The following is a 27,801-nucleotide window of genomic DNA, read 5'->3' as shown; positions in this document are numbered from 1 at the left end:
GGGCCTAAAATAAACTATTGGATCATCTATGGCAAAAACCATTGGCATTCCCTGTGCCTGGGGCCTGATTGTACCAACTGGAAACAGAGCTCTGCTACACCTGGTAATCCGGACACCCTGTGCTGCTGTCATGGTTACAGCTAGATCCCCTTCCGTAGATTGACCATGACGTCATCACTTACTGTCCAATGTTATTCCCTACCATCCACGTGGGCATAGAGGAGGAATATAATCTTGTGGCGAGCGTAGCCCTGTTGTCATATGGATAGGAGAGGGACAGAGATCTCCATGTAACAGCACTGCAGTACATAGGTCGGTGCAATGACAATGCGGTAATGCCCTGGCCGGATGCTGCTGTAACCAGGCTGTGAGAGCCGGGGAATATCATGTGTCGCTGCAGAGAATGGTAACTAATAATAAACATCGAGCAGTGAGGTCACACGGGGGGGCGGAACCTTTGTGCGGGGGATACTTCACCCGGGGACGGGGATAATCGGAGCACCCGTGCGCCGTAGAATAGTGTCCCCCGGTGTCCTTGGGAACTGTACGCTGCGGCTATGGGGCTACTGCCGGACGAGGCTCGAGGGCTGCCGCCCCCAAACCTGGCGAACCGGGGCACGGTGTATATGGGCTTCCTGGGCTACCTGTCCGCCATCACCCACAACGCCATCAACCGGTACCCGGTCCTCCGGGCTGGTGAGTGACCCCCCCTCCCCCAATCATTATAATCTCCCACCTCCCCTCCCCAACATCCGGTACCTTTTCATCCGGGCTGGTGAGTGACTTCCCCCACAACATCCAGTACCTGGTCTGCCGGGCTGGTGAGAGTGACCCCCCCCCCCCCCAATTATTATCATCCAGGCTGTTAAGGGTCACCCCCCAGTCATTATTACACCCTCCATTATATTAAATCCCCCCCCCCCAACTTTATTAAATCCAACCCCTCACCCGGTACCTGGTCATCCGGGTTGTTGATAGTGAACCCTTCTGTATTATACCCCAATCGTTATTATACCTCTCCCATCATTGTTATATGTATCCCCCCCTATCATACATAACGGAATCAGTATGAAGGACCGCCGGACTACAGCCTGATGGTACAAAATCCTGACAGTGCAGGTAAGTATACTATCCCTACCCCTCCCTAACCCATCCTCAGGGGTGCCTAACCACAAGCCCCCCTCCCCGCACCCTAAACCTAACCCTCCTGGCCGCCGGTCTCATAACTATCTCCCTCCACAACTCAATCAACTGGTCATCCGGGCCGGTGAGAGTGACCCCACCATCTTCCAGGCTGGTGAGAGACCCCCCACCTCCTCAGTTATTATACCCTCCATCTTTATTTATGTTATACCCCCCCCACACACATTATTATATCCAACCCCTCACTCTTTACCTGATCATCCAGGCTGGTGAGTGACCCCCCCTAATCATATTTATATACCCCCATCATCAACAACACCTTCAACCTGTCTATGGGTGTGAGCGCGCACTATTCTATCACCCTACATCCCATCAGCCCTCTACACTTCCTGCTCCTGTGAGCAATCAAATACCCTGGAACTTTATTTCCCAGTTACAGGCCCTGTGCGGGTGAGACACCCCATCTCTGCCGCCTATCGCTCTGCTAGTGTTCACTCTAGGTTCAGGGTGCTGACAACATGTCAGATGTGATGTATCGCTTCCCCTGCTGTAGCTGTAGCGATACATTATGTATAAAACTTTGCCCATCAAAATGTAAATATGCCCTCCTCACAGATCAGCACCCTGCACCTAGAGCGAACACTACGCCCTACATTAGACCGTATCCAGATAGAAGGTAGACACCAAAAGGTCACCATGGACAAAAGGTCGACAGCGCAAGAGGTCACCTGGTTCAAATGTGGGGTTTTCCACATTTTTAAGGTTGGGGGAGGCACCAGGTACCCAGTTAGGGGAAAGTTTAAAAAAAAAAAAAAAAAGTCAGCCTGTTGCGTCGACCTATTGCATGTCGACCATTTGGTGTCAACCTCTTATACCTCACCCGCATTAGACTGCATCACCTCATTACACTGCAATTAGTACAGCACACTGGGGGAGATGTATTATTGGGGCACTTAACATGCCGCTATATCGCTTTCTGCTTTGCTGCCTCTTTACGAGGCGAAGCCGGAAGCACGAACGATAAAATGTATGAACATCTCATCAGCCGGAGCGGGGGAGTGATAACTCCTAGTGCTGATGCGCTGTGTTTTAGTCCTGTCCGGCTCCACTGAGCATGCGTGGGATCTCGCAAGTATCGCGAGATCCCGCTGGCAGCCACCACAGCAGGGACAGCACTGTCCCTGCTGTGGGGATAGGGCATGGCCAGGCTGTAGCTGTCGACAGCTTCAGCGGGCAGAGCGGTCAGCGAACTGATCATTTATACATTACCCAGGCAATTGACGCTGCTATCTTGTAAATAGCAGCGCCGATAGTGATGGGCACATAGCTCCCCTGTCATTTACCGCCAAACCTCTGATCATACATCGGGGAGAAGCGGTATCCGTGCACATAACGTGCGTTGATACCGCTTCGATGCTTCATACATCTCCCCCACTGACCTGTATTATCCCCCCCATCAAACACTTCCTTGCCCTGTAAGCTCCCCAGTAGTTTGCTATCCCTAACCATGTACTAAATCACCATTAGCACCCTGCCCATTACTGCTGGCAGCTGAGCTAGCACCTGGCTCCCTGCCAATATATCAGGATTATTATTACATTCTGCCACCCTGCCAAATGACATATTACAGCGCCAGGCTCTATGCTGCCTTGTAAGCTGGTGGGATTCCCCCATTGTTAGATTACATTATACCACCCCTATTCATATACTGTAAGATCTCATCAGCTTTCTGTGAGAGGGGGATATTTAGCAAGGTTTTGTATTCCAAAAACAATCTGGCTCCTAGATTTGTCTTATTGGCTCCTAACTTGTGACTTAATTTGGCCCTGCATAACTCTCGGGAGAAATAGGGGCCGTAGCAGTGCCTGGAAATATTGCAAAATGAGTTTGAGTTTAATTTCTGAACATAATGATGTATTCTCATTAGTAGCCTTTCCACTTCTTATCCCATGAGAAAATGACTGGACAGTGAGGGTGCTGATCCTGCAGCAGGTTGATGGCTTACTAGGTTGTAGGTTGTACTGGCTTGCTGTTGTAGTGCGACACATTAAGGCCTTGCTCAGCTGAGTGTTCAGCAAGCACTCACTCGTGCCTTGTCCCAGACCAGATGCATCCTATTCATCCCAATGCCCATGTTCTTTTATAAGGATGACCAAAATAAAAACACAGGGGTCAATTGAATTAATCGGCGAGGGGTGTGCGTTTCTGTTATAACCTTGCGGAAAAGTTAAACAAAAAGATTAGCAATCTCTTCAACTTGCACTAAAATATACATTTCATTAAAGGTTTGTTCCTTTAGAAAAGCTAAGATGGTCTCGTTTACAGCAGATGTTCCAATCTCCTGAGGTACCTCCCTCATAGGACAGCAATTCAGTCCCCACAAATCAATGAGAGAGAGGGGAGATATAGATAGTGACGCACAGTTTTAATATATATAAAAAAAAGCATCAACAGATATAAGTTGCACATGAGAAGGGGTATCCTCCAGTGTCTGTAAAGGTAACAATTACAGAGTGAGAATAAGAACTGACGACAGTCTTTATGAGCGTGTGCTGTTGTACAACTGTGTAGTTTTAGTGTTTCTCAAACTCGTTCCTCACGACCCCACACAGGTCACGTTTTCCAGGTCACCAATCGGAGCACAGGTGCATTCATTACTGGCTGACACATTTTAAAAGATTAATTAGAAAAGGGGGGGGGGGTTATTAACCCCCTATTGTTCCTCAGCACACTGAATTATACTTGCAACAATATATGAAGACTTTGAGAGGTATTCAATTAGATACGGAAAGTCTGAACATTTTTCGCCTGTTTCAGAGGCGGTCATTCCATGCGCGTCCCCGCTTTTCACCTTATTCAATTACAAAACAGGCGAAAATGGAAATAGGCGAATGCAGAACAGGCGAAAAGTACCGAAAGAATTGGGGAAATCAGTCTGTACCCCAGAAAAAGATGCAGTAACATAGGGAATCAATATAGATGTACTAATAGCCCTAATAATAGTATTTGGGGTACTTAAGTTGTGTAAATAGCTTCTTATTAGCGTCTTTGTAAAAGTGGTGAAGAATGGCATAAAGCTGTATTTTGGGGTGAAAATAAGTAGTCCTGTCATATTTGGGGTAATTGAAAATGGGTGCTAGCATATTTTTATGTCTCTAAAGTGAACTTTTAAAAAACATGAAAAATCCACAAAAACACCTCACCCAACCTTGCAGCACCCCAAGAAGTCTATTTTGCTAGTTTTTATGCTTGTCCCCCCACTTTTTAAATTGTTACCCCAAAAATGACATATTTTTGGGGGTGTTCTTAGGTGTTTTTTTTTGCAGATTTGTCCTTTTGGGGGCTGTCCCAAGGGTTCTGAGTCGTTTCCCCAAGTTCGCACCCCAAGATAAAGATTTTGCACTTCTTTTCACCTGCTATTGATTGGAGAATATTTTTTGGAGAATTCAATGCATCAAGTTTCCGCTTAGGCGAAATTGTCCTGGAATTGAATTTGGCTAATTTTTTTAGGCGATATGTTCTCAAAAAAACAGGCGAAAATGGCTTTTCGCCTCTAATGGAATATGGCCCTGTATGGTAATAGAAATTCAGAGATATTAGTTGCATGCATTTGCAAATACATGGGAAGCTGCTAGGCCACGTCACGGCTTCTCTGTCACTAGCAGTCCCTACCACTAAGGGGTTCACATCCGGGGAGCAGGGCACCCCCAAAAAATGTCCAGCCCAGGGCGTCACTCGAAAAAAGGAAGAAGGGTGACAGTGAAGTGTAAAGTATAGATGTGTAAGACTAATTAATAAGTGTTGAAAAAGGGGTTAAAATATGTGAAAAATTACATGAATAAAAGACCAACATTAAATGTCAAAAGTAACTGTGGTTTGACATTTTTAAAAGAGTCACAGGTGGAGCTAATTATTTCACTTGTGATTCTGTGAGGAGACCTGGAAAACATGCACTGTGTGGGATCCTGAGGGCCAAGTTTGAGAACCTGTGGTGTAGTTTTCATACACCGCACTGGGGTCTCCGCCCCAGTCACCGAATAAGAGGCTTTCTGTTGCCGCCTGGTATCCCTGTACCGATGGGTTACGACCTCCATTCTGTTTTTTTTTTTAATCAAGGTATAGTCAAAATTGAGTATCGTTCCCTCCCGCCTGAGTCCCTTAAAAAAAACCCTGGTCCAATTGCAGCAGTACCGGCTAGATCCCTATACAGAGATCCCATGATCCCTTGCCGGGCCAATGTTTGCACCTTGCATCAGAAGACTTCCGGATGTATCATGGTAACCGCAACCTCATCTTCCCCCTTTGTATATCCGTCTGATGTCTCCTGGTTTTTGTTAGCATAACGTTACTTCCGGCTGGTAACTATAGTGATGAGAGTAAACTTTCATCAGCTGGAAGGGGGGAATTCCATATCTTAGGCGGATTACCCGGTTCGTATGCAGGTTTCTTTTAAGGCACCTGTATATAGTGAAGGCCATTTGTACAGCAGTGAAATAGATGCTCGATAAATAAAAATAACGCTATTAGAAACACCATGATAAAAACAGAATAATACATATAATAAAAACATTATGGTGTATACGTAACATAAAGGTGCAGAGGAAAAGTGGAATTAGGAGGCTGCTAAAGGTGTAGAACAATACAGTACAGATTGGGGACCACTGTAGGAACCATTTAATCTCAGAATCGAGATTTAAACCTCCCGGATGTAAAGTGCATAGCTCAAAAATACTCTTCATTTCGGCTTTAGCTAACTGTGTCGCCAAATCTCTTGGGCGCCAGTGCACTTTTACATTCTGTAAACCAATAAAGCATTTAGTTTCTGATGTATTACAATTATGGTATTTATTAAGGTGCGTACACACACAACGATGTTAGTAACCAACGATTTTAGTGAACGATTTTCGTTCAGAATTTCCCTTTGAAAAAGTGAACGAAAATCGTTCAGTAATTTAGTAACCGACGATTTTTAGTGAACGATTTTCATGAACGATTTTTTAATCATGCATACAGTGAATGGTAAACGTTCATTGTTTATCGTTCATTCTGTACAACATGAACGATTTTCTGAACGAAAATCATTTGTTGGACAGTCAGAATGACGATGAACTACAAACTTGAACGATCATCGTTCACCTTAAAAAGATGAACATTTAACGATAACGACAACATTATACTTAAATCGTTAAAAAAAATCGTTGTGTGTTTACGCACCTTTTAAAGTGGTTGGATAGAGGATGGGTCTCCATTCCTCAAAAGAAGTGAAGAACGGGTTGGAGACCCATTCTCTGTCCATGCTCTGTGCGGAGAGACCAGTACAGTGTCCGGAAACTACACGGTTGTATAACACGCGCTCATAAAGACTGTCATTGTCGGTTCTTATTCTCACTCGGTAATTGTTACCTTTACAGACACTGGAGGATACCCCGTCTCATGTGCCACTTATATGTGTTGATGCTTTTTATATATTAAAACTGTGTGTCACTATCTATATCTCCCCTCTCTCTCATTGATTTGTGGGGACTGCATTGCTGTCCTATGAGGGAGGTACCTCAGGAGATTGGAACACCTGCTGTAAACGAGACCAACTTAGTGTTTCTAAAGGAACAAACCTTTAATATAATGTATATTTTAGCGCAAGTTGAAAAGATTGCTAATCTTTTTGTTTATGGTGAAGGAGTGGGAACACCTTCTATAGCGATTTCTATATCTGCTGCCTTTTTTTTGCGCACTGTTTCTTCCATTTGCTTTACTTGTGGAAAAGTTGTCAACGGCCTCACAACTCGTGCCCCTGACTCATTTGTTTTTACATGCCCGATCTCCCGTCTAAAGTGACAGGAGATCAGGGTGCGATATTCAGTTGTTTGGGTCAATCACGACTTTTTGCGCATATTGTGTCCAAAGCACCGGATTTAGCTGTTTAAAGCAGCTTAACCCATCCAAACTCCTTGTTTGGGAGCCCAAACTGCGGACTATTTGCCACCTTGCAAGCAGAACTGTGTGCGCCCGCGGCTGCCGCGCCAGAAAGAAGCAACGATTGAATTGCCCCGTCGAGCGCCCATTAATCAAAGCCGCATTAAAAACCATTTGAATTCCTACCATGGATTTTTTTTGCCGTAGCCATATGGGGCTGCAAACAAAAATCCATGAGTCCGGTGGTACCGTGTGCTGCATATAGCCACACTTACCGCCATGACTTAGTTGCGCCTAATTTAAATGACCCCAAAAACTTTAAAGATAGAGTTGGAGGTGAAGTTCCCATGCAAGGCACCACAAGGCAAATGTATTAAATCTTCTACAGACTTTGCCAATCCTTAGGGGGAAAGTGTATTAAAGCTAACTTAACAAAAAAGAGGTAATTAAAATGTACAGTATTAGAGCAACTGGGGATATTTACCCCTCTGCTAATGGTTCTTCCCACCCTAGGTGTGCACCGGCAAATACTCTACACAACTATCGGCGTGTTCCTTGGATACTACATGGTAAAGAATGAGAACTACAAATACGCAAAGCGAGATCGGGAACTGTTTGAGTACATGAGGCAACATCCGGAGCTGTTTCCACAAGAAGGTACGTTAGTTATATTAGTATGGGGGTCTGCACAATTCTGCTAATTAACAATTCCACTACATGGATATTAGAGCTGTAACGTCGGGTTGGGTATGGAATGACGGCGGTCAGAATCCCGACATCGGCATCCTGACAGGGTTAGGATACCAATACCTGTTGGTAAGTATCCTAACACTCCCTAAATCTAACTTCCCCCTCCCCGGAGCCTAAACCTCACCAAACCTAAATTCCACCCCCTAACCCCACTATTCACTGTTAAGATGTTGGCACTGGGATTCTAAACTGGTGACAGGATTCCAGGGCCGGCATTCCAACAGATGGGATTTAAACTACATCCCGTAACATAATGATGTGTCTGGGGTCCGCTTTAGCAGACATCAGAGCTCGGATTTGAAACTGCTTTACTCCCAACAGGTGCGTCCTCGCACACTAATGCTCAAGTCGCGAAAACTAGCCCCTCAGTGCGCCAGGTCCTGGGGTGACTCGGCTGTAATGAGCCTCTTTCTCACTCAAAATGTGCTTCTTATTTGCATAATTTAAACACACAAAAGCTACAAAACTGATAATGTTTTCTCTAGGGGTCGGGTGGCTATCTAATTAGGGCACTTAAAAAGAGGCTTCGTCACTTGAAAAGTTACGTGGCCTTGAGACGCTCCCCCTTTTCCATCACTGTAATTCCTGTGTGGTTATGGTCGCAGCCTCGCGTCTCTGGTACGCTGCAAGTCCTGTGTGGTTAAGGTCCAAGCCTCGCGTCTCTGGTACGCTGCAAGTCCTGTGTGGTTAAGGTCCAAGCCTCGCGTCTCTGGTACGCTGTAAGTCCTGTGTGGTTAAGGTCCAAGCCTCGCGTCTCTGGTACACACTAATTGGTTTGCAACTAAGACGCAATTTCAAGAATACAGTTCGCTATTCTTATTGGTGGGTCTCAGTCGCGCCGGGCGCCTTACGCAATACAGCATACTGACATGTAGTAAGTGAGGACACATCTGTAAGTAATATCTAAAAGTACAATCAAACATTACACTTAGCTACAGATTTCCACCTTCAGACAACTTTTACTTCCCGGCTGTTTCATTAAGGTACCTTGAATAGAGGGTCTGATTCAGAGCCGCTCGCACGATGTGTATGCAAATTGCGTAGGCAGTGCTATCGCCCAGCAATGCTTTAGCACGCCCAGTATTTCTTAGAGAGCGATCACATAGTGTATGCAGACACCCACCAGCCTGTCTTAAGACTCCCACTTGTGCACGTCATGTCCAGGAAGTGTATACAACCATCGGTACATCGGATGCGATCGCAGCGCTTGAGGTTGACCATAACCTGCCACAAGCACTGCGAGCACTTCAGTGTAACAACAAGCCAGGTGATGTGTACTATGATGCTGTTATAATTATGTACACCTCTAAAACGCCGCTGAGACGCTCAGGCACGCCTGCGTTTACATCTCCACTCCCCCGTTTTTAATGGCCAGCCCCTGTTACCACCTACAGACGGCTTCCCCTGTCACTCACTCTGCTGGGCTGTCTATGCGCTGCGAGCGAATGCATTGTGAACTTTCGCTAAGGTATACACATGCGCACAATGCATACACACTGCATACCATCGGCAGCAGCAAGAGGACGCATCTTAGCGAGCGGGTCTGAATGAGGCCCAGAGTTCCAAGAGGCCTGTGTACTTCATACAATCCTAAATATTTAGTAGCTGAATCTGATGCCGGTGATTGCCTTGTTTCCTGCCACTTAGGGGTATATTTACTAAAGTGAGAGTTTTTAAGAAAGTGGAGATGTTGCCCATAACAACCAATCAGATTCATCTTAACATTCAGCTAGCACCTTCTAGAAGATAATAGCTAGAATCTGATTGGTTGCTATGGGCAACATCGCCACTTGTAAAAACCTGCACTTTAGTAGATCTACCCCTTAGGCTGTGAAGGCTCAGTGCTCTGTCCGTCTATTTATTGACGATATCTTCGGTCCTTTCATATCTTACTCTAACACTTTTTCATCATTTTATTTTTCAGAAAAGCGAAAAATGTCGGAAGTGTACGAAAAATTTTACCCAATCCGCTGAACTCTTTGGCTTATCAAGACCCAGCCCGAATATATTTGTTCTTCATTGGAAAAGCTGCATGTTCTCATCACCTGTGTGACATATCTTTAACCTGTACAAATACATTTAATAAATTATCCCTGACTGTTGGCATTTGTAACGTACCATGTACTTCGGGAACGGGGGTGTACAAATCTTTTAGTGCTCCCTTCACGCTCGCTGACACTTTTTGAAAATGGATCAGTGGAGAAAAGCCATTGCACGTCAGTGAATATAAAGCTACATGTGTTTAGTAGAAGTATACTGGGACAATACAGTCATCTGGATGCATAGCAGCCGTGTGAATAACCGGCAGTAGTAAGGGAATAGTTTATGATGGATGCCTGCCCGCTCTTCTTACCTGACTTCTGGCAGATGGAGAGGTGGGGTAGGAAAAGAGGAGGTGGTCTGGTCTTCATTTCATCATCAAGTAGGTGGGGCATTAAACCCCTCCTACTTCAATAAACTGAGCGGAAGGGGCATGGCGATGACCTTCCCATCACCACACTTCTTGGGTGGGGGGTTTGTTTGTGATATTCACCATGTTACTATCCACTGTGCAGTAGGTCAGTGAGCTCCAGGGGTTATATTGTCCACAGCAACCAATCAGATTCTACTTATTATTTAGCACCTTCTAGAAGATAATACGTAGAATTTGATCAGTTGCTATGGGCAACATCTCCACTTTTATATACCCCCAGGAGTCCTTGTCTAATTTGGGAGTCCCTAGGACATTCCTGGAGTGTACAGTAGGCTGCATACTAATGTAAGAGCATGCATATGTTTGCACCTTATAGTAGAAGTGGCTGATAGAAGCTCCTCCATTGCTGTGTTACTATCAAGGCCTTGTGAATGACAGACAATCATCGTGCTGGAATAGGATCTCGGGCGGGGGAGAAGACCGGGGTAACCCGTTTCCACTGAGCCTGACCAGAGTTTTAGCTGCTAAAAACCCTGTTCGATACCTGGGAAGAAATCCCGTGTCAGTCGACCCTGGATTTTTTCCTAGGAGCCTTTTTCACTGAGTCACTACGCGGGTATTTTGGCCAGTGGAAACGGGGTATAACTTCCTGTAGATTATTTTAGTGACTTCCAGGTCGGGTTCTATATCGCTCTACCCAGGGCACCCATCTCTGGTGGCTGCTCTGTTCAGCTTTTCTTCATGGTTCATTACGTGGGGGGACCAATCGGGATCACGGGGATTGCCATCTGATCAGCTCCCATGTACGCTCCTCCTCCTCTGCTGCCATTTCAGGAATATTCCGCCATTTATTTGATCGTGCAGCTTGAGGTGAGAGATTTCTATTACTCCAGTGAACACAAAAAAATAGTTCTTAGCAGCAAGTGGCCCTCCAGCTGTTGAACTACAAATCCCAGTATGCATTGCAACATTTTTAGCATGGCCAAATAGCAAAACTGGGGGCCCTCTTATTGCCCACCCCTACGCTACAGCCTTCGTCTAGATGATTATAGGTTAGGGCAGAGGTTCCCAAACACAGTCTGCAAGGCTCCCCAACAGATCATTTTTTAGAGAGAGCCATGGCTGAGCATAGGTGGTTAAATCAAATTGACTGGGGTAATAATTAAGTAAACTGTGGGCAAGCATGAATATCCTTAAAACCTGGGGGTAAATTTACTAAAGTTCGATTTTGGTTCGAATTTTTTATGAAAGGATTTACTAAAGCCCAAATCGAACAGAAAGATGAATATCGGATGAAATGAAACATCGATGTTTTCAAATAGAGGACAATAAGATCCCTTCATTTACTAACATTCAATTTGTAAATCGAATGAAAAACGAACTCAAACTTGAACAGCATTTCCCCCAAAATTAATTGAAGAACTTCATGCATTAGTTTTCAGCATGAGCAGTGCAATTTGACTCGGATACATGCATACATCAGTGAGATGCATGCATGTATGTATCTTAGGGCCTGATTCAGACCCGGTCGCAAGCGCTGTGCGCTCACAACCGGGTCGATGGTGGGCCAGTGTGTACGCGCGGCGTGTACGAGCCCTGGAGCGAGCGCAAAAGGGGCGGCTGTTGATCGAAAGCTCGACCCCTTTTGTAGGCGTGGCTTCACAAACAGGCGTTCCCAAGCGAGCGCCTGCCGTTTGTGGGCGGCCTCACTGACATCTTCTAGAAGATAATAGCTAGAATCTGAGTGGTTGTTATGGGCAACATCTCCACTTCTAAAAATTCAACCAAACCCGTGAGAAAGAATCAAGGGCACACGCGCTGCCCCCCCCAGTGCAGTTTTCTGAGCTGGAGTCTGCAGCATTGGCTCTACCTGCCCCCACCTTAGCTTAGAGCTGTAATTAGTGCCATTTCAACAAAAGCTGTGACCAATCTGCCCCATACACATCTCTCATCTCATTATTTCAGGTTGGTAAAGGGCAAAGCCCTAGAGAGAGTAGAAGGTGTCAGCACCTTATAATTAAAGTGACAATACCCGACTGTCCTGGTTCTAAAGGACTGGAAGGATGATATGTCCCCCTGCCCAGCAAAACAATGGAGAATGGGTATTATGCCCAATTAATTGGTACAGGTGGCATAGTGCTTCCATAGCACTGGGCACTTCTACAATGTGCCCACCCACTAATGGCCTGATTAAGAAGTAGAATATTGGGTGGTATGCAATACATGCGCTGATTTATGCCAGGGATCAGGGAGCAAGATTGTAGTAGCAGCCTCTTCTGTCCCCGCACACACGTCACGGCTTAAAACCCGGCTTTATCGTGTTTAGTGATAGCAACAGTCCAGGGCTGGCTCCAGGGTTCTGAGCATCATGTGCTGGATCTTGAGAGAGCGCCCTAACCTCACGCTTTGCCGCGTGTGTCCGGATTTGGGGGCGTGGTGTAATTACCATAGGCCACGCCCCTGTGTGACGTTATTTGGAGGCGCCCGCATGGCACGCCTCCAAATAACGTCAGGCTGGGGGTAAAGCCCAGCACTCCATCACTGGCTGGGCTTCTCCCAGCAATCTCCAGTCAGTGAATGGTGCCGCGCGTGCTCAGATTGGGGGTCCGGTGGGGGTCCCCAGCCTCCCGATTTGACCACCCGCGGGCCACTTCGGCCCGCGGGTGGAACAGCGGGACAGTACAGAAATCGGGATGCTGGGGATGAGTGCCGCCCTCTACGGGTGGTGCCCCTGTGCGACCGCACTGGTCGAACGCCCCTAGAGCCGGCCCTGCAACAGTCACACTGGTATAGGCCTACATAATCCATTCATACCCATAATCCCCACAGAGCCAATGGGGAATCACACATATTTTACATTCCAAGGACGGACAAGGAATATCTGCTGCAACAAAATGGCAGAAACAAATCGTTTGAAAAAAAAAAAAAAACTTTATTAAAATATCAAAATATATTAATTTGCAAGAAACCAAAGACTTATTTATGTGTGTAAAGGTGACACTAGTCTACTAGGACATAAAAGAGGAAAAAAAAAGAAAAATGAGAAAAGATATGACTTGATTATATACATACATATATACACACACACACATAGAAATTGTAATTTGTTAAATAGGATTTTGTGAGGTAGATTAATATAAACAGTGACTATAAACAGAACCCTGTGCCTATACACCAGGGGTGGGAAACTTTTTGTCGTCTGAGGGCCATTTTAATATATATATATATATATATATATATATAATTAATTGTGAGCGTGGTGCAGGCCACGCCCCCTACATGTGATGTCACACAGGGACGGGACCACAATCGCTGGTGATTACAGCAATGCTGTGACCGTCTAAAGCAGTGGTGTCAAACTCGGGCCCTTTCAGCTGCAGTGGAACTACACATCCAAGCATGCACTGCCACAGTTTTGCTATTAGAGCATGCTAAAACTGTGGCAGGGCATGTTGGGATATGTAGTTCCACTGCAGTTGTAGGGTCCCAAGTTTAACACCACTGGCCTAAAGCACCCTAAGGATGCTCCTGGTGGCACTGCTGCATAGATTCTGGCTGCAGGGTGCCAATCTAGGCACCCTCCTAGCCAGATGAGGCTAGCAGAAAAAAGCTCAGAGGGCCTTACCAAATGATTCCGGGGGCCTCATGCGGCCCCCGGGCCTGGAGGTTCCCCATCCCTGCTATACACCATTACATTGATATGAAAAGGTCATCTTGTCCAGTAAAGGGAGAGTTGTCTCGTTTCTCAGATGTTATGGGGCTTATTTACAAGTGAACACACTTGCGCTCCAATAGTATCTAACAAAAGTCACACCTACAAAAATAACGTGCTCATGTTGTGCCAGCCGCATATTAAAATAGGTCCGTCTCAAAAAAAAGTACTATTTGCGCCAGATGTATGCCAGGCTCGGCAAGTCTGTATACTCACACCCTATTATAGCGTAGAGATGTGGATTGACCATTTTCATAGTAAATGCAAGTTCTGCATTATTCTATTAGTAGACGGTATAATAATGTAACAAAGTGTCAAATACACATATTTGGACAGTTATTACATGCAAAAGACGCATTTTCTATAGAAGATGTAATTATATGAGTTAATTAAGTGCTAATGACGATTTTATAACAGGCGCACTGCGCCCGAACCTGGGAATCCCAGAGGTGCGCCTGACGCAGGGTTAATCTAGGCAACAATCGTTATTTCATCTTTATCACAGTCTGATTGCTTTACTTTCTCTCAATGATCCTCTCCCTCCACAACCTATATAGAAATCTTGCAGCACAAGTGGGCAGGGCCTATTTATTGAGGACCTAGGGCCTGAGTGCAAGACTTACGCGATGCCGATATTTACACATATTGAGCGATTGTTGGCAATTTTGCACGCGCGAATGCTGCACTGGGCATGTACAGCCATTGTATTGTGATTACACTCACACAAGAGAATTCTTACACAAAGTGAGTGACAGTCAGTATTTGGGGGAGGGGCATGCATACATTAGCCATGGCGATCTCCTTTGCCATATGAGAGCTCTCAGGGTATCAGGAGAGCCGCAGTGTTTGAGACAGGTCAGACTTCAGGCCCCCATACTCGATGCGATTTGTATAAGATCCGATCTCGCATACGATTTCCTTTGAAATTTCTTCCCCTGACATTCTGTACGATTTGTGCAAAGAAAAGGAACGATTGTACAAACGACCGTACGATTACATGTATCTTAAACGATAGTAAATAGTTTAAGATATATCGTATGCAGCAAATAACCACACAGTGCATTCCCTCCTCCAATGCCTGGAGGAGGGGAGTGGCCAGGGACATCGTACATCAGCAAAAGTGCGAACGATGTGTGTCACATCGTACACGATCAGTCTAAATCTTTCTGCAAAACCATTTGATCTACGATGATGATACACGATGCCGGGGACGCACATCGGCATCGTGTATGAAAACACCACTTTTTATACCATTAGTTGTTACGATCCATCGAAAAAATTGTGCCTTTACTCAGAAGCTGCGTGGCTGCCTGATATATCGATGTTACCGATGTTTATACTCGTCGTCAGGTGGATATGAGAAGACCGCAGTGGGCGTCCCTATGCTCGGGCAAGCTTTTGCAGACAGACGCCTATTTTCGCTATTTCGCTATTGCTGTCCTTAAGAGGTCGTAGTGGTGATTGCATTAGCATAAAACTCAGAATCTGGCCCAAATAATAGACTAGGACATTACAGAGGATACTTTCGCATCATACACCCAGCAACAGAGGACACAAAAAGAACAGAAATGTAATAAGTTGGACCAGGAATAGGCAAAGTACAACCCTCCAGCTGTTGTGGGACTACAAATCCCAGCATGCCACCTGCCACAGTTTTAGCATGCCCTAACATCAAAACTGTCAGGGCATGCTGGGATGTGTAGTCTCACAGCGGTTGGGGTACTGTACGCTTCCTACCCCTGTGGTGAACAGTTACATGTTTGGAGGTAGTCACAGGAAATTGACCAAAAGTTACTGTTGTTCGCCACTTTTTGTAGAACTACAAGTCCCAACTTGACTTCAGCTAGCAAGGCATGCTGTGACCTGTAGTCCTAGAACAGGTGGGGTGGGACAGATTGCCCAGGCCTGAACTAGACATTTTATAATATGGCTCCAAAAAAAAAAAAAAAAAAAGTACTTTTACTCATAACAACCAATCATATTGTGCCTTTGATCAGCAAGGTAGTAGCCATATTCTGATTGGTTGCAGCACAATAAATATTCCCAGTTACTTATTTATCCGTACACAAATAATCATTTTGATTGTTTTATTCTAAATAAAATTTTTTAGCTGATATTTGTATATTCCCTGTAGGAAGGCGGCACGACCTGTAGACAGTAACATGACCCAAGTCTGGGTTCTCTCCACAGGAAGTCTCCTCAATCCTGGCACATTTTACCACCACGTGAATAAAAACTTGTAAAAAAAGTCGTAGGACTTAAACCGGAATCCTTTGTCGGCTACATGAGGCGTATAGGACACCTTATAGCCTTTGTCCTCGATGTCCACTTTAATACAGTCCAGAAGGTCGGAGATTCCCGGCGACGCCTTCCAAGGCCCGAACTTGACCACGGACTCCTTGTCCATGTCCAGCGTGTTCAGAGCATCGTGACACTTGGACGCATCTTCCTCAGTCCTCACCACGCACACGATGACATTGGAGTAGCGCGACGCCACCACCTCCGCCCTAGCAATGCGAATCATCACCTCGATATTCTCGCTGTAGTTGGGCACTCGGGCCAAGAACTGCTTCCTCCCAACCTGTTCCCCAAAGATCTGAGGGGTCTCCTCCAACTTCTTCACCAGCGGCTGGATCTCGTAGAACAGGGCCTCCTTGTACACCTCCTCAATGCACTGGGTGGGCACTTGGCCACTGCGTAGGTACTCCAGGATGTGCACAAAATATTTCCCTTCTCTGTCAATGAAGAACCTCCCGGCAGAATCTGTGCGGAGCTTCGGCTGCCCGTTAAACATATCAAACAGTTTGGACCCCTGGTACTTCTTCAGCGTCGCCAGTGTTGTCGTATACACGTCACCGCCGATATTTAGATGCACGATAGGGGATAGCTGCGAGGAAAGATTGAGACATTCAGGTGTTATTTCCAGGTTTCTCATGGGAGTGGTCAATTATGTTACTGGGTTACACATGCCCCACTGGAAACCTTACTAAATATAGGGGTCTATGTGCTAAGCCTTGGATGGAGACAAAGGGGGTCATTCAGATCCGCTCGCGAGCGAAGGTCGCTCCCTATCTGGTCGATGTTGGGCGAATGCCCACGACGGAGGGAGCTCCGTCGTGCGCATGCGCGAGACCCGGCGAGCGACAAGGAATACGTCGCTCGGGGTCTCGCACCAAAGGGGTCGTGCTGTCGATGGTGACTGACAGCACGCCCCCTTTGGTGGACTTTCCGGGGGCGTGGCTGACAGACGGAGGGGTTCCCATGGGAACGCCTACCGTCTGAGTCCGGCCCCACTGACATCACTAGTGATGTCAGTGGGAGTGATTTTGGCTAGAGCCAAAATCACTCCCGGGCTTGCGGCAGCGAGACCCTACCGCAGGGTCTCGTCGCAAGTCCGATGGTCTTTGACCATCGCGACCATCATCATGGACGCTCGCATAAGCTGTGGGTGGTAACCCACAGCTATGCGAGCGTCCAAAAGGCCGCTCCACATTTAAATAGGACGGCCCGGATTCAGAGCGAGCGCTCTGGTCATAGCGTTCAGCTCTGAATCAGGCCCAAAGTACCAACCAATTGGCTCCTAACTGTCATTTTTCAAACACAGCCTGTTACATGACAGTTAGGAGCTGATTGGTTGGTACTTTATCTCCATTCACGGCTTAGTAAATAAACCCCTATACTGTTTTAGTTTTCGTATTTGGGATGTCTTTTTCACTAAAGCTCTTATATCATCTAATCAGTTTTTTTTTTTCTTTTTCATTTTTCTTGCCACTAGATATACAACAAAACTGATGTCAGAACAAATACGGAGGGCAGAGCTTTGCTGTGTCATGTCCAAGGGTGACAGAAATAATCAACTTTCTAAAGGATATCAAAACTTTAAATTGCAAAAAAAAAAGAATCACAAGAGACATAAAATATCAGACACTTGCGTTGCGACATCGACACTGCGTTCACCTCTATATCGGGCGAAAAGTGTCTATTAAACATTGATGGAGGCGATTTACTGTACTTTGGAGCCCAACTATTGGGTGATATGTTCCTGGTGCTAGCTCACTGAGGGGGGAGATGTATCTAAAGTTTTGAGAGGAATAAACTAGAGGTGGAATAAGCAAACTTAATACATGGCGGCAATTGTTCACAAAAAAAGAAAAATACACATATAATTGTTTTGTGAATAGTACCAGCGGCTGCTGCTGCCTAAACAACCATCTGTATCACAGTATCACGCTAACCAATTAATCCGTACACTATTTCCGAGATTGTGAACGATTGTAAACAGGAGTTTCCTTGAAAAATATCAATCCTTTATAGAAATACAAAATTGCACTAGAACTCTTCAAAAAAAAAAAATCTGCCTCTCATGGCCTGCTGGCACTTGTAGTTCTGCAGCAGCTGGAGAGCCACAGATTGCCTGCTGTAATGGGTGGACTTAGCAGTGAACAGCCCTGTCACCCCTTGCTGGTAGCATTGAATGTTTCCTAGGAAATAAGATGTTATCCTTTATGTATTTACAGTCCATTTTGCTTGTTCTGTGGAACTCATGCATATCCTGGTATGAAGGGGACGCAGATATTGCTGGTCCTGTAGACCCCCTCCGACTGTTCAACAAATAGCATTTTTGCAAACATTACTAATACAAAGAAAATTAATTTTCCACCATCCAGAATCTTTCCACTTCCACGAGAGGCAATGAATGGCTGAGCGCCTCATTAGTGTTGTACTCACGGGAAAAGCGTTCAGCAAACAGCGCAGGGAACTGCCCCTTTCTCAGAGTTATTAGGCCCAAACACAGTCATGTAAGTAAATTTCACCAGTCAGAGGAGTTACACAAATTGGCAAGTGGATTACTTACAGGAACTTATATGTCAAGGGGGGGCTGATGTGTCAGAAAAAAAAAAAAAGCGATAAGGATTTTCGATTAATTTTCACTATAAATAAGTATCGTGGGAATGTAAGAAAGTCTATCGCTATAAATTTCGCTAAATTGGCCTGAAAACGATTGTCCATTAGCTGCATTAAGTGGAGACAGAAAATCTTTTCATAATTTACAGCAGGAGCTACCTTAGGGCCTGATTCAGAGCCGCTCGTAAGTGGTCGCTTGTTCGCTCCGAGCGATGTTCGCACAACTGCGCATGCGTATGGGTCGTAATGCGCATGCATCAACCAGTCATTGCGGTCGGAAATCGAGCGCTCGCAAAACAGCGAGTGTCTGCTAATTTGAGTGACAGGATGAGGCGTTTGTGGGTGGTAACAGGGGAAGGTGCTTGAAAACGGGGAGTGGTGATCCGAACGCAGGCGTGCCTAACGGTCAAAACGGGCGTTTTAAGGGTGTGCATAATTAACAAAGCAGCGTCATCGACCACGTCACTTGGTTGTTTCTTAGCCTGAACTGTTCGCATGATTGCGGTAGGAAAATCCAACCACAAGCACTATACCTATAACACATTGTGGAGGCTGATTTATTCCTTACCTATTACACATTGTGGAGGCTGATTTATTCCTTACCTATTACACATTGTGGAGGCTGATTTATTCCTTACCTATTACACATTGTGGAGGCTGATTTATTCCTTACCTATTACACATTGTGGAGGCTGATTTATTCCTTACCTATAACACATTGTGGAGGCTGATTTATTCCTTACCTATAACACATTGTGGGGGCTGATTTATTCCTTACCTATAACACATTGTGGGGGCTGATTATTCCTTACCTATAACACATTGTGGGGGCTGATTTATTCCTTACCTACAGTATAACACATTGTGGGGGCTGATTTATTCCTTACCTATAACACATTGTGGGGGCTCATTTATTCCTTACCTACAGTATAACACATTGTGGGGGCTGATTTATTCCTTACCTATTACACATTGTGGAGGCTGATTTATTCCTTACCTATAACACATTGTGGAGGCTGATTTATTCCTTACCTACAGTATAACACATTGTGGAGGCTGATTTATTCCTTACCTACAGTATAACACATTGTGGGGGCTGATTTATTCCTTACCTATAACACATTGTGGGGGCTGATTATTACTTACCTATAACACATTGTGGGGGCTGATTTATTCCTTACCTACAGTATAACACATTGTGGGGGCTGATTTATTCCTTACCTATAACACATTGTGGGGGCTGATTATTACTTACCTATAACACATTGTGGGGGCTGATTTATTCCTTACCTACAGTATAACACATTGTGGGGGCTGATTTATTCCTTACCTATAACACATTGTGGGGGCTGATTTATTCCTTACCTATAACACATTGTGGGGGCTGATTATTCCTTACCTATAACACATTGTGGGGGCTGATTTATTCCTTACCTACAGTATAACACATTGTGGAGGCTGATTTATTCCTTACCTATAACACATTGTGGAGGCTGATTTATTCCTTACCTACAGTATAACACACTGTGGGGGCTGATTTATTCCTTACCTATTACACATTGTGGGGGCTGATTATTACTTACCTATAACACATTGTGGGGGCTGATTTATTCCTTACCTACAGTATAACACATTGTGGAGGCTGATTTATTCCTTACCTATTACACATTGTGGAGGCTGATTTATTCCTTACCTATAACACATTGTGGGGGCTGATTTATTCCTTACCTATAACACATTGTGGAGGCTGATTTATTCCTTACCTATTACACATTGCACATTGTGGAGGCTGATTTATTCCTTACCTATAACACATTGTGGGGGCTGATTTATTCCTTACCTATTACACATTGTGGAGGCTGATTTGTTCCTTACCTATAACACATTGTGGAGGCTGATTTATTCCTTACCTATAACACATTGTGGGGGCTGATTTATTCCTTACCTACAGTATAACACATTGTGGAGGCTGATTTATTCCTTACCTATAACACATTGTGGAGGCTGATTTATTCCTTACCTACAGTATAACACATTGTGGGGGCTGATTTATTCCTTACCTATTACACATTGTGGGGGCTGATTATTACTTACCTATAACACATTGTGGGGGCTGATTTATTCCTTACCTACAGTATAACACATTGTGGAGGCTGATTTATTCCTTACCTATTACACATTGTGGAGGCTGATTTATTCCTTACCTATAACACATTGTGGGGGCTGATTTATTCCTTACCTATAACACATTGTGGAGGCTGATTTATTCCTTACCTATTACACATTGCACATTGTGGAGGCTGATTTATTCCTTACCTATAACACATTGTGGGGGCTGATTTATTCCTTACCTATTACACATTGTGGAGGCTGATTTGTTCCTTACCTATAACACATTGTGGAGGCTGATTTATTCCTTACCTATAACACATTGTGGGGGCTGATTTATTCCTTACCTACAGTATAACACATTGTGGGGGCTGATTTATTCCTTAAATATAACATGTTGTGGGGGCTGATTTATTCCTTACCTATAACACATTGTGGGGGCTGATGTATTCCTTACCTATAACACATTGTGGGGGCTGATTTATTCCTTACCTATAACACCCTGTGGGAGCTCATTTATTCCTTACCTACAGTATAACACATTGTGGGGGCTGATTTATTCCTTACCTATAACACATTGTGGGGGCTCATTTATTTCTTACCTATAAAAGGTTTTGGGTCGTGATTTCTTTCCTTACATATAATGCGTTTTGTTGATTCACACTAAAGTGTTGCCATCAGAACACACTGGCTATACAGATATTATTTACATGAAGGAGTTTACACCTATAGATTAACATCGCTAATGTATTATAAAGAGATAAAAAGTCAACAGGGAACCTGGTGATATGATTTTTATAAGAACATGAACACATTCAATTAATTTACTGCATTGAGCTCTAAAGGCGCACATCCACTACCCTATTAAACGGACCGATTGAACGATAACGACATAGTTATCGTTCAATCGCTCATTAAACGGGCATAAATCTGGCATGCAAATGACAAAACGACCAGCGATGCGTGCTCCCTCTGATCGTTTTTAACATCAATCATCGCCCCAACGTGCTGGTCAATCCGACGATAACGACAGATTGGCCATGTTCGGGGATTAGGGAGGCTGCCTACACTGAACGACTAATCGTTCAGTGTAGGCACAGCATAGACTGTGAAACGACAGCACGATTACAATGTCGTAATCGTGCAGTCGTTTCACAGTCTGATAGTGGATGTGCCCCTTAAGACTTAAAAGGGACTTTATGTAAATTTTACATAAAGTCCCTTTAAGTCTTTAGAGCTCAATTCAGTTACATGTGAGGGGGGCGAATTACCGTTGCAATGGTGTAGAAATGCTGCAACGCACTGGAATAAGCCCCCCTCGAGGTCTGAGCTTGTCCTGGATTTGCTGATTTTTGTATGCAGCTCTATGGGGCTATGAACAGAAATCAGCGAGTCAAGAAGCCACCATAAGTGCTGCACATAGCCACACTGACTCTGCCAGACTTGCGGGGGTGAGTTAATTGAATCTACCACTTATACTATGAATTTGTATATTGTTGGACTGAGAAGATATCTGCAGAATATTGCCCTGATCCATCCACCCATGACAGATATACAGCTACATATTCATGTACTGCACTTGCTACAGATATTTCACAAACCAACTATATTTTGAACAGCAACTTTGTGCTTGAACAAAGGTTTGCGCAGGAAAATACACAATAACACAAAGGGCCTGACTGTGAACCCCGTGAAGGTCCGAATATGGCCGTAAATGGCGAGTTTTAGCAAACTGCGCATGCGCTTTAGCGAACATACGCATCTTTGCGGCTCTCCAGGTCATTTTGAGTTGGATGGATCGCGACATTTCTCTCCATTAGTGAAAAAGGCATGTTGGTTTGCAACTGGGCGTCTGCAGGGGAAGCAGTCGGGAAGCCGACTGTCTAATCCTAGCAAGGGGTTAAATGACAGGCGTCGAAATCCCGACGCCATTCATTTTACCTACGCTGGGAGCCGACACCCACGGGGGGGTTAGGTTTAGGGTTCCCGGGGGGGATTTAGGGTTAGGCACCCACTCGGGGATTAGGGTTAGGCTAGGGGAAGGGAGGGTTAGGGTTAGGCAACCCCAGGGGGAGGTTAGGGTTAGACGGCGGGGAAGGGGGGGGTTAGGTTTAGGCACTTAGAGGAGGGGGATTAGGGTTAGGCTAGGGGAAGGGAGGGTTAGGCACCCCCGGGGGGAGGTTAGCGTTAGACGGCGGGGAAGGGGGGGCTTAGGTTTAGGCACTTAGAGGGGGGGATTAGGGTTAGGCACCCCTAAGGGAGGGTTAGGGTTAGAGGGTAGAATTAGGTTAGAGAATACTTACCTTGGACGATCGGGATTTTCACTGCTGCTGGGATGCCGCTGTCGGGATTTGAACCGCCATGTGGCCGGCGGTCAATCATACTGAATCCGTCTGCAGAGAGTGTCGTGGGCTTGTTGCTTCCTATTCCGAGTGGTGTGAATGCAGAGTGGATGCCATTTTTGGTCGTATCCTTGCTATTATGGGGCGGGTGTAAGTGCTGATAATAGGGATGACAGCTGCGATGGAGGGCTGAGAGTGGAGCGGTCACAGACATCTATGTGGCACAGAATACAGGCTGATACTTAGGCATCTGATCGCAGGTGCAGCCGAAGGAACTTTGTGGTTCGGATATCAGCCACAGTGACTGCGAAACACTATCAGCCACCAAACTGATCCGCAGGCTCCGGAAATTAACAACAATATAGAATTACAATGACACAACAGGAGGGAGAATGTGCCAGAGGTCAGGATTTATGAGATATGACTAAAAAGTCATTGGCAAATTGGTGATCTATTTACCAATAAACCAGATAAATCATATATTAATAAATACCAGTTTTGGGATTCAGTTGAGAGTACAAGTATGCTACTTGTGGTGCTGTGATGGAACTACAAGTCCTAGCATGCACCTGTGGATCACCACATGCTGACATGATGAAGGCTTAGCGGATGGAAGTGTGTTTGAGCAGACATTGCACATAAAAAAATCTGATTCAAAGCGGTACGCTAATCCCATGGTGACCGCGTCATTTTACGCAGATACCGTGAGTTAATATGCCACTATCGCAGCCACCGTGAAATGTAATGAGGCGCCCACCGGCAGCTTTGCAGATGGATCGTGCAATAGTATATTTTGGATGTTTTGAGTAGGACTGGCCACACCTCCTCACATTGACCACGCCCCCTCCCAGTACTGGACTCGGTGGCCCTGTTTGCAGATCCAAACGGCTGAGTACCAAAAGTCGTACAAAGATGCGGCAATCAATCACAGATCAGACGATAATCAGCCTCCTAAATAACCCAATGGCTACTTAGAATGGCTGACGGAACTAAGACGCAGGCACCAGTGAAGCTGTGTACAAAGACGTAGTCACTGGTTTCAAAACGCCTATATACCGGTTGCAACATTCGCGTTTTTCTAACAACCCATCTGTTACCACCCACAAATGGTCCCTTACTGTCAATCACTCTGTCTAGCAGGGCCGGCTCTTGGGGCGTTTGACCAGTGCAGTCGAACAGGGGCACCACCTCATAGGAGGGTAGTGTCCTCCCAACCAGGGCCGGCTCCAGGGCGATCCGCGCCTTGTGCGGTACTGGGACATGCCGCCCCTTGGCCCAAAAATGGGTGGGCCTAATTACCATAGGACACGCCCCTAAATGGTGTTTATTTGGGGGCATGTCTGTATGGCACGCCTCCTGTTAACATCAGGTTGGGGGCAAGCCCAGCACTACGTCAGTAGCTGGGCTGCCCCCAGCCCTCTTCCACGCACATGCACCTGGCATCCATTCCTCTTCCCCGGGCCCAGTGGTCCGTCTCCTCAGCACGGGTCGACGTCTCCTCTCCGTCTCTGGGGTCACGACACCGGCGTTCACCCAGTGCTCACTGCTCAGAGTCCGCACGCTGAGCCTCATGCTGGTCCCGTGGCCACTGCCACCGCCCAGCCACGCAGTCCACCACCTCCCGCCGGAATCGGAGACTGCGCGGGTAGGGATGGCATGTGACGTCACACCCGGCCCGTCCAGCCCTGCCCAATCTTGGAAGGGGGACAGGTGTTTTTCTTTATAGGGCAGCCGCGGCACCGTTGCTGTGTCCTAAAGGTAAAGCGATGCGCCGCGGGGTGGGCAGCCGGAATTCTTAGACACAGAACAACCAGAAAGTGGCAGGGACGGCTAGGGAAAATGGCGGCAGAAAATCAGCGCGCCCACTTTAGGTGGCGCCCTTGTGCGGCCGCTCAGGTGGAACATGCCTAGAGCCGGCCCTGCTCCCAAATGTCCCGATTTCAGCGGGACAGTCACGTTTTTCGAGCACTGTCCCAATGTTCCACCCGCGGGCCGAAGTGCCCCGCGTGTGGTTGGGAGGTTGGGGCCTTGCACCGCCGCAGCTCTGCTTTGCTAAGCAGAGAGCAGCGAAGCCGATGAAGCTGAATGGATGCCGCGCGAATGTGCGTTGCGTCCACTTAGTGCAGGGAGATGGCTGGGGGCAGCCCAGCTGCTGATGGAGTGCTGGGCTCATCCCCAGCCTGATATAAAATGGGCAGGCCCCCATATTATGTCATCTAGGGGGAGTGGTCTATGAAAATTAGACCACACCCCTTTTTGGACGCACGCGGCTTGGGTACAGGGCGCCGACCAGTACCGGCACAGGGCGCTGCTACACCTGGAGCCGGCCCTGCTGTCTAGTGTGTACCCATAATATGCGCGCTCCCGCGGGTCGTTAGCGACATCGTCCATCGGCCCTACAGCAGAGCTGACGGGGATGTCGCTAACAATGTCATACTGCTGAATGCAGCATGGCGCGTCCCTCCCCTCCCTCAGACCCGGCAAGTGTGTATGCACTTGCCGCATGCCGGGTCCTGCCGTCACAGATGTCGCTCTGGGTACACATCATATAATGTGTACCCAGCTTTAGACACATGCACTGTAATAAAAACATCGACCAACTGCGTAAATATCAGCATAGCGTACAATGTGAATCAGGACCAAAGAGTATGAGGGTACTACAGATTCCACAATGCCGCCATTCACCAACGCCACATCCCTTGCAGAATTTTTCTGACTTTTTAAAAAAAAATCTGCTGACAATGAGACTTTTTTTTTTTGTACTATAACACAATTATTTACTGTACAATATTTCTTGTACATTGTAGAAGTATAAAGAGCTGGAGCAGGAGGTCCAAAGACAATACAAGGTGTGTGACCCATTCTCAGTAGTCACACAGGTATACACAGAGCTCACCCCTCAGTATGATCCCAGCACTTAGGGGATATACACTACAGTCATCATCCACTCCTATAATGGGCTCAGACACCCCGTGGCTCCATCTGTTGGAGTACTACAACTTCCAGCATGCCCAGAATGAATTGTCCTCTGTACAATTTTCTCCCTATAGAGCTGAATTACCATAGGGTTTATCAGACTGGTGGAGAGAGAGGAAAGTCACAAGAGCTTACACTATATCCTGCTCGCTGGCGTATTGTTGCCTGCATATATTTATTCTGTAGTATTCATCCAGCTGGGGTGTCACAAGCCGCCTGGCTGCCCACATAGCCTAGAAGTTACAGGTGCAGGGCCTCCCGGGGAGGGGGGATTAGGGGCAGCAGCTATACTCACACTCTGCAGGGCGCTGGTCACCTGTTTCCCCGCACTCTTATGCTCAATGACGCTCATACTGACGCTGCTCCTGAGATGCCGGCGGGTCACAGGAGACTTCTCCGGGGTACCCACCTCAGCCGGCCCTCCCACACCCACCTCAGACGGCCCTCCCACACCTGACAGGTGTATACGGGGCGTGTCTGCTTCCAGCGGATGTGCTCACTCACTGACTGATACAATGTAACACTATGCTGCATGCCTGAGCCAGCTTTGTATATTGTATAGTGTAATGTAACTAATGATCCAGCTGTGTATATTGTATAGTGTTATATAACTAATGATCCATCTGTGTATATTCTATAGTGCTATAACTTATGATCCAGCTGTGTATATTGTATAGTGCTATAACTCATGATCCAGCTGTGTATAAAGTATAGTGTTATATAAAGATCCAGCTGTGTATATTGTATAGTGTATTATAACTAATGATCCAGCTGTGTATAATGTATAGTACAATGTAACTAATGATCCAGCTGTGTAAATTACATAGTGCTATAACTCATGATCCAGCTGTGTATAAAGTATAGTGTTATATAAATAATGATCCAGCTGTGTATATTATATAGTGTAATATAACTAATGATCCAGCTGTGTAAATTGTATAGTGATATAAATCATGATCCAGCTCTGTATAATGTATAGTGTTATATAATGCCTAAACCAGCTGTGTATATTTTATAGTGTTATATATCGCCTGATGCAGCTATATATAATGTATAGTGTTATATATCACCTGATGCAGCTGTGTATAATGTATAGTGGTATATAAAGTCTGATCCTGCTGTGTATAATGTATAGTGTTATATATCGCCTGATCCAGCTGTGTATAATATAGTGTTATATATCGCCTGATGCAGCTGTGTATAATGTATAGTGGTATATAAAGTCAGATACAGCTGTGTATAATGTATAGTGGTATATAAAGTCAGATACAGCTGTGTATAATGTATAGTGTTATATAACGCCTAATGCAGCTGTGTATAATGTATAGTGGTATATAAAGTCAGATACAGCTGTGTATAATGTATAGTGTTATATAACGCCTGATACAGCTGTGTATAATGTATAGTGTTATATATAGCCTGATGCAGCTGTGTATAATGTATAGTGTTATATAAAGCCTAATCCAGATGTATATAATGTATAATGTTATACAACGTCTGATGCAGCTGTGTATAATGTATAGTGTTATATAAAGCCT

The 27,801-nt window shown here is 45.6% G+C and overlaps 2 protein-coding genes across 3 annotated transcripts; one reads left to right on the top strand and one right to left on the bottom strand.

The window, feature by feature from the left end:
- The first annotated feature begins 462 nt into the window (after nucleotides 1-462).
- On the top strand, nucleotides 463-9,908 carry NDUFC2 (NADH:ubiquinone oxidoreductase subunit C2). The gene is made up of 3 exons (XM_088473820.1): nucleotides 463-696; nucleotides 7,570-7,713; nucleotides 9,731-9,908. The coding sequence occupies exons 1-3, from the start codon at nucleotides 558-560 to the stop codon at nucleotides 9,778-9,780; spliced, it is 333 nt and encodes a 110-aa protein (XP_088329946.1). The 5' UTR covers nucleotides 463-557; the 3' UTR covers nucleotides 9,781-9,908.
- Nucleotides 9,909-13,688: 3,780 nt separating this feature from the next.
- On the bottom strand, nucleotides 13,689-26,699 carry KCTD14 (potassium channel tetramerization domain containing 14). 2 transcript variants are annotated; one of them, XM_088473818.1, is made up of 2 exons: nucleotides 26,559-26,699; nucleotides 13,689-16,818 (listed from the first exon to the last, which is right to left on the bottom strand). In XM_088473818.1, the coding sequence occupies exons 1-2, from the start codon at nucleotides 26,613-26,615 to the stop codon at nucleotides 16,147-16,149; spliced, it is 729 nt and encodes a 242-aa protein (XP_088329944.1). In that variant the 5' UTR covers nucleotides 26,616-26,699; the 3' UTR covers nucleotides 13,689-16,146. The 2 variants fall into 2 exon arrangements, with proteins under 2 accessions (XP_088329944.1, XP_088329943.1); XM_088473817.1 differs by lacking the exon at nucleotides 26,559-26,699 and adding an exon at nucleotides 26,399-26,552.
- Between the last annotated feature and the right edge of the window lie 1,102 nt (nucleotides 26,700-27,801).

This window comes from Taudactylus pleione, unplaced genomic scaffold, assembly GCF_031769625.1.
Source record: "Taudactylus pleione unplaced genomic scaffold, aTauple2 ptg000140l, whole genome shotgun sequence".
Classification (NCBI taxonomy): Eukaryota; Metazoa; Chordata; class Amphibia; order Anura; family Myobatrachidae; genus Taudactylus; species Taudactylus pleione.
Note: the sequence above shows the minus strand (reverse complement) of the source record. Positions and strands in the feature narration are given on the sequence as shown.

Coding starts and splice junctions, on each gene's coding strand:
- KCTD14 (XM_088473818.1), bottom strand. CDS start 26,615: ATGAGCGTCATTGAGCATAAGAGTGCGGGGAAACAGGTGACCAGCGCC. Junction 16,819..26,558: donor TGACCAGCGCCCTGCAGAGT/GTGAGTATAGCT, acceptor CTTTCCTCGCAG/CTATCCCCTATCGTGCATCT.
- NDUFC2 (XM_088473820.1), top strand. CDS start 558: ATGGGGCTACTGCCGGACGAGGCTCGAGGGCTGCCGCCCCCAAACCTG. Junction 697..7,569: donor GTACCCGGTCCTCCGGGCTG/GTGAGTGACCCC, acceptor TTCCCACCCTAG/GTGTGCACCGGCAAATACTC. Junction 7,714..9,730: donor GGAGCTGTTTCCACAAGAAG/GTACGTTAGTTA, acceptor TTTATTTTTCAG/AAAAGCGAAAAATGTCGGAA.